This window comes from Limulus polyphemus, unplaced genomic scaffold (genome assembly GCF_000517525.1).
Source record: "Limulus polyphemus unplaced genomic scaffold, Limulus_polyphemus-2.1.2 Scaffold5360, whole genome shotgun sequence".
Taxonomy (NCBI): Eukaryota; Metazoa; Arthropoda; class Merostomata; order Xiphosura; family Limulidae; genus Limulus; species Limulus polyphemus.
The window spans coordinates 6,532-13,131 of record NW_013670970.1 but is presented as its reverse complement, the minus strand read 5'-3'; the positions used below and the strand labels follow the sequence as shown (position 1 = coordinate 13,131).

At 36.5% G+C, this 6,600-nt stretch overlaps 1 protein-coding gene across 5 annotated transcripts in view; it reads right to left on the bottom strand.

The window, feature by feature from the left end:
* Nucleotides 1–6,014, bottom strand: part of LOC106472475 (zinc finger protein 585A-like) — a 43,103-nt gene extending 37,089 nt beyond the window's left edge. The window contains exons 1-2 of one of the 5 annotated variants that reach the window (XM_022401048.1): nt 5,790–6,014; nt 4,336–4,338 (exon numbers count right to left, since the gene is read on the bottom strand). In XM_022401048.1, the coding sequence (XP_022256756.1) occupies nt 4,336–4,338; nt 5,790–5,826 (40 nt within the window). In that variant the 5' untranslated portion in view covers nt 5,827–6,014. Of the gene's footprint in view, nt 1–4,335; nt 4,339–4,748; nt 5,065–5,602; nt 5,644–5,782 lie in introns of those variants that run through there. The other 4 variants (XM_022401050.1, XM_022401049.1, XM_022401053.1 and 1 more) reach the window with 4 other exon arrangements.
* Nucleotides 6,015–6,600: the final 586 nt, after the last annotated feature.

The following is a 6,600-nucleotide window of genomic DNA, read 5'->3' as shown; positions in this document are numbered from 1 at the left end:
CTCATAGAAGTAACTCTTTTACATCAAATAAGTTATGTTACGATATTTATTACTTACAGCATATTAGATACATATTATATTGTATATAACAAGATTATGAGGACAGAGCTCATAAACTTTCATTTTTTACAAATATTTTTCACTGTGCAATTTAAACACAAAACAATATTCTTAATATTAATTATGTTATGACATTTTATAAAATATCAAGATCTTTAAAAACTTTTACACCTGCAATTAATTCCTTTGTGTATTGTTTATGGTAATTATGAGATGTTTTATTGTACTGATTACCACTGATCAGCTTAAGTTATAATTTTCCTATACTGAAAATGTAATTCTGATACAGTACTTCCTTCCTCTTACAAGATTAGCTGGAATCCCACATTGTTTAGTAGGAGGGACCACTGCAACGGAAGAACAGACATACCTCCTGAAAGCATCTGAAGGACACCTCTGTAAATGAGAGAGTCAGATCTTCGGTCTGGTTTTGGATTTCGAATGAACCAATCAACATAATCCCTCATAACATAAGTTTGAGTTGTATATCATCCTCCCTCGATTCCTCCTCCTGTGTTGCGGGTCACAGCAGAGATATGTAGAACTGTTACGGTTCTTTTCTTAGCTTTCCTCATTTTCTCTTGTTATGTGGATGTTGTTGCTTTTTGGATGATCCCTACAATTTTTATGATCACGGAAGTTGATTGCATGCGATAGACTTCCTTTTGATACCAGATCAAATTCCCGGATCGATAGCTCAGAGCTAAACCTATATAATACCCAGGAAACGGAATGGTTACTAATTCCCCGGTTCTAGAGTTTGAGGTGAAGACTGTACAATCCTCATCCTCCCCTTGCACAGATGTCAATACCCCATAAGGACATTTTGGATGTTGTTAACATACCAAGTATGGTCTGCTGCCCTCTAGCCACTCTACACAATGGGATGCACCCTTGTTTACCCACTTTCTTCATGTGGGATTCAGTTACTGTATCTTTCTCTGGTTAGGTTCACTTTTCTACCACCTTCTCTCCCATTAGGATGTCCTCCTCTCATTTTTCGCCCTGATTTTTTATACGTTCCACAACATGGCGAAAAGTATACCTGGATCAGAAGTGGTGCGGTTCCCTCTTCTGGGGTACCGACATCCATGTGAAGGTAGGGCTCCCAATTGAAGGGGTGAACTGCATGTTGATGTCTCATTGTATGTTTAATTACAATTACAAATGAGAGAATATTACATCATCAACACCAGCAGAACACAGCCGCTCTACTCTGAAGTGAAAGATTATAGCCATCTTACTTGGAACCCATCCAGCAAGGAGCCTCCATAATGAACCACCCCAATGGCTTGGAACTTGGTAAGGACTCCCACACTTAACTATAAGAAATGGGGTGGGGGGGCTGAGAATACATTGGATGGCCAAAGAAATATCAACATCCCAGACAGTGCATTGGTGATCATAAAACCCTATCTGAAGAGCAGACCATATTGATTTTTCAATAGAAGCATGGCAGGATGTGCATCTATCCCCTTCTGCTTTACTCATAAAGTACATGGGTGGTATGGTCTGACAAGGCCAATTTATGAAGCAAATATCAAAAGGTTATTCACCTACAAGTGGAGCCATCGAAAAGAAAACTCTAGTCAACATGGCATACAGTGGGGATTTAGAGTTAAATAATACCTTGCAGGCACCACTTGGATAATGCTGCCCAATAACCTGATAACAAGGAGAACCAAAAACTCCAAACTCAAAAAGCCATTTGAGAAACTCCAAGACACCAACAATAGTAGGGTGAGTAGGGAAATCCCTGAGACTGGGCGCATGTGTGAAAGATGTATCACTTTTGCTGATACACTTCACCTCCCCAAGGACCAGACAAAAGCCTGGCACAAAGTGCAGGATTGAGAACTGGTGAATGTGGTTGACAGAGGAGGTCAGATAAAAAGAGACATGGTACAGGAGAAAATAAATGTAGTTGGAGTAAATGAAGAAACCATGGTTGAGCCAGCCAGTAAGGAGCGATCAGAAGGATCTAGCACGGAATGGTATGGAGAAGGGAAACTACTAGATGAAGCAATTGGACAAGAAGATAAACATATAGGAATTTGTGTGACCAATTTTGGCTGAAGGCATCAATCGCTAAAGCCCGAGGATGAGGTACTAGGAAGGAAAATAAAGGTAACTGGCGAATAAGAGTGGTGGCAATTGCATCAATGTGAGGAAAACTCCTCAGATTGCAAAGCCACCAGAAAATGAAAGGATGAAGGGACCACTCCATCGGGTAATTCTTGTCAAGGCAAGAAAGGCAATCCACCATGAGGTTGAAAGCACTCGGGACATGACACGTAAAATATTAAACGAATGTGTTGCTTGTGGGCCCAAGATAGGAGATCCATTATGTGAAAACAGAAGGAACCAGGTGCCAACTTAGTTTTTGATATAAGCCACCACTCTGGAATTGTCGGAATGAACCACTACCAGACAATGTCAGGCAATGGAAAAAAAAAGCGATCCAAAGCCTAACGAATGTCTAGGAGCTCCAGGATATTGATATTTAAAGAATGTTTGTCTACAGACCAAAAATCCAAGTCTCCTGGTGATTGACCCATGCTCCCCAGCCATGAAGGCGCTGCCCATAAACAGATGTAAGTCTGGACGAGGAGTAGGAAGCAGGACACCCGCCAATGTGTGAGTCTTGTCTAACTTCCAAAGAAGATCATTTATAAAAGAAGGAAGAAGTGTGATGGAAGTATCCAAAAGATCCAGAGTAAGTTTCCATTGATTGGGCAGAGTCCACTGAAGGGACCACAGATGGGCATGGCCAAGGGGAATTACCAGCATCATAGAAGACCACATCCCAAAAGCAACAGAACCTCACAAGCAAAAAGTGAAGGACAAGACAGGGTGTGGCAAACTGACAATTCCATTGAAAGGAGATGGAGAGAAGATGGTGGGGCACAATTGAGGTGAGTGTTGAAAAAGATAAAAAAGTACAAGGTATTGGGTAGGGCATAGGAAGAAGTTCTCAAATTTTATCAACCATCCCACCTGAGCAGCTTCAAGAAGGATGACTGGCCAACTGCTGTTTGTTTGGAATGTGCCAGAAGAAGCAAGTTACAATCCCAGGAAGACCAAAGGGAAGTCTCCTAAGTTGTCTTCTCCATGGGAAGGTCCATATGACATAGTGGATTGTCTTTCAGATGTGACTTTCCAAATAAAGTATGGTTGGCAAGGTAAGCAAAAGATGTTGCATGCCAACAGGCTTTGGCATTATCACGGTCCAGGACATTTCAGTTGGAACGAATGGAACAAATGATGCTGCTGAAGATGTGTCACCTGAAAAAGCCACTGTCAAAGAAGAAACTCCACCCTGTTTCGAGAAGGAAAACAGTGAAGCCATTAATGAAGTTACTACCACTGATGTGACTGCTTGAGTTTCTAGAATTATCGGGGAACCTTGCAAATGTCCGAGTGTTTGCTAGATGCCCTCTTTTTTAGTATATAAGCCTGGCGAGAAAAACCAGTGCAATTGCAGAGATAGATAGAGTGAAGAGATAAATAATTGAGTCAAGCGAACAGTAGGCACCACAATTAAAGTGTGTGAATCACTGTAATTTATAGCATGTGTTATAAAGGTTGTAAAGTTTAAAGTGACTGTGGAAATTCTGTGTATTACAAGAAGTTTGTATCAAGAAAGAATAAACAAGTTTTAATCAAAAAGGGACTTGTATCGCTGAAGTTCCTCAGAAAGAAATTATACCAGAAATTAACAAACAAGCAGATACTTAACAGTATGTTATACATGTAAACTCAAATTTTAATAGAAGTATTTTTATCAAACATTTCTCAATCAATTTATGTAGTCTTTACTGAGTCAGTCTGAGTGAACAGAAGGATTTTTGGGACTTTAGAAAGCAAGGCTCAAGTTCTATCTGTACCAAATCATTATATTTTATCAAAAAACTAATCAAAGAATGAAAGCTGATGTATGTTAGTTAAAACTAAAATATATATTGAATATTATGTATGTTTGAGAAATATTAGTAAAAAAATGAATATAATTGAACAGAACTATAGCCTGTTAAAAGCTAAAAACACAATCAATTTGAACATTATTACCAGTGACAATTTCTAGTGTCAAAATTAAACTCTGAGGTAAAATATTTCTAAAATGATACCACCACTGGTAGTACTAACAACAGCATGAAAGTAAAATGTAGCCGATTGTGACTTGCAGTTCACAAAGCCTACGTATTTGCAGATCAGTCCCTTTTAAAAGATATCAATGTATAAGGAAACTGTAGCCAATGTGAAGCCTTATTAAACCATCTTCCTCTCTACAGTTACTAAGTAAAATAGACAGCCAGACAACAGTATTAGGCTTTATATAGAAATGTCTGTTTTGATGTTTCTCAACACAAATCAACTGTCAAGTGAAGCGTTGCTTTGATTACAAGCTTGAAGTTCAAATAAAGAATAAGCATGGCTGTTACTTTTTCAATATAGTGTGATTTTGTAGTGTTAGCAAGCTCATTCTCCAGGCATACCAACATGAGTGGAAATAAAAAAACTATATGGAAAAAGGTGACAATAAAAACTGAGCCAGTCTATTCTAACTGTCCAACATAACTGGGTGAGAACTGACAATAAAAGAGCTAAGCAGTCAGTATAGGTTGTACAATTAGTGTACTGGTTAGTTTCTACATGATCTGGAGCATGTGAAATGATATATAACTCACCAGTGATCTACAGAGGATATCACGTGAGAAATAATGCAAAGTGGTAATAGAAGAATGGTTTAAAAACTATTCTGAAATGAGAAGTTGGAACTTCCATTTGGAAATATCTGATTCCTTCATACATGGAAGTCCTAAAACAAATAACATCTTGGTAATCCTATTCTACATCACCTGCAACTGCAACAACTCCCACACTGATCATTCTATCAACTGAACTACCAGTGGTAATGTAGTAGTTTTTGCTAGTTCAATTCTTAAAAATCCAACCTGTCACAACAAATTTTATATATATAGTACATATAGTTTTGTGTTATAAAATACAAAATGTAAAATATTGTAATTTTGACTTTTTGAAATTTTCTATCTACAACCTTCTTTCTGTCACATAAACACTCTGTTAAATTATTGCATTTATTATGTTATTACCTGAGTAAAGAAAGAAAGTCAAGGTTAAAATATTAGATATATTTAGAATGAATTGATAAGAACTGAGAATATAGGTTGATAATCTATATATATATATGTGTGTGTGTGTGTGTGTGTGTGTGTATATTGAATGTATTAATGTATTAAAAAAAAAACTTTTATTTCTGTCAGGCTCAGCTTTGTTGATTCAATACAACATGAAATAATTTATGAAAGATACATAACACAGTTCTCTTTTTCTGAAACTTATCATAAAATTTGTATGTAAAAATGCATATTTCAGACGTGTGTAAATCCTAAACTTACCCTTTAAATAATAGTTAAAGTTTAGGTATACTAGTATAATTATAAGAAGATTTCTGTTTGTTTTTTATGTGTAATTACAAAACATGTAATTAGGATAGAGTTGTTACTGTTAAAACTTAAACTAAAGTATCCATGGGACAGGAAATCAAATTATGATGGAACATCCTGGCATGATGAGACTAAGACTAAACTAAAGTTAAAAAGGTAATACTAATAGTCACACTATTTTTAAAAAATACAAATACTGAAATAGTTGAAATATCGTAAAGAACACCATATACATAAATTCTAGGCAAGTGTACTTCCTACTTGATAATACAAAAGCTTCTTCTTCATTTTTTATCATCTTGCTATCGAACAAATCATCCTCTCCACCGGAAAAATTTTAGATTTAATCTCCAACAGCAACACTTCCATGGTTACATAAAACGAGAAAACTTCTCTTTCCTCTCCAAATATATGTACTTTACGTCACTGGAACAATGAAAAACCGACTGAAACAAACAAATTTATAAAAACACCCTAAAACACATGGCTAGTACTTTATATGAAATATTTAAATGAACTTTATTTCATTCTCAAATGTACCGTATTTTTCGGAATATAAGACGCACCCTTATTTTGAAGACAAAGTTTTGGGGAAAAAAGCCACAGTCACATTTGAAATATTTTTATTCAACAAAAATTCAATTTGATACTTTAAAAATTAGTATATATTCTTCTAAACCCAAAAGAGCTCAAAACATTAAAATAAGAAATTACTGTTACGTCTGTGTTCGTTTGTTAATTTTCCGTGAAAATTCTTTCCGAAGAACTTCGGCGAAACAAGTCCTTTCTCAAATAAAACTAGTTTATTTTTTTTCAATTCAACTTTGCAATACACTTAACTTCCACAGTCACTTTCACACACGCTATAATTCACAACGAACGCCTCACGTGCTCAACAATTTTCTCTCTCCGCAGTTCAATTACCCATCATCTTACGTTGCTTCTTGGCCGGACTTATATATACAAGACTACACCAATCTAGTAGTCTCCCGACATTTCATGAAGGTTCGAGAAGGAAGTGGCGTGATACTAGGCGTGACCTGCGTTGTCGTAACACTGCCTCTTCCTTAGT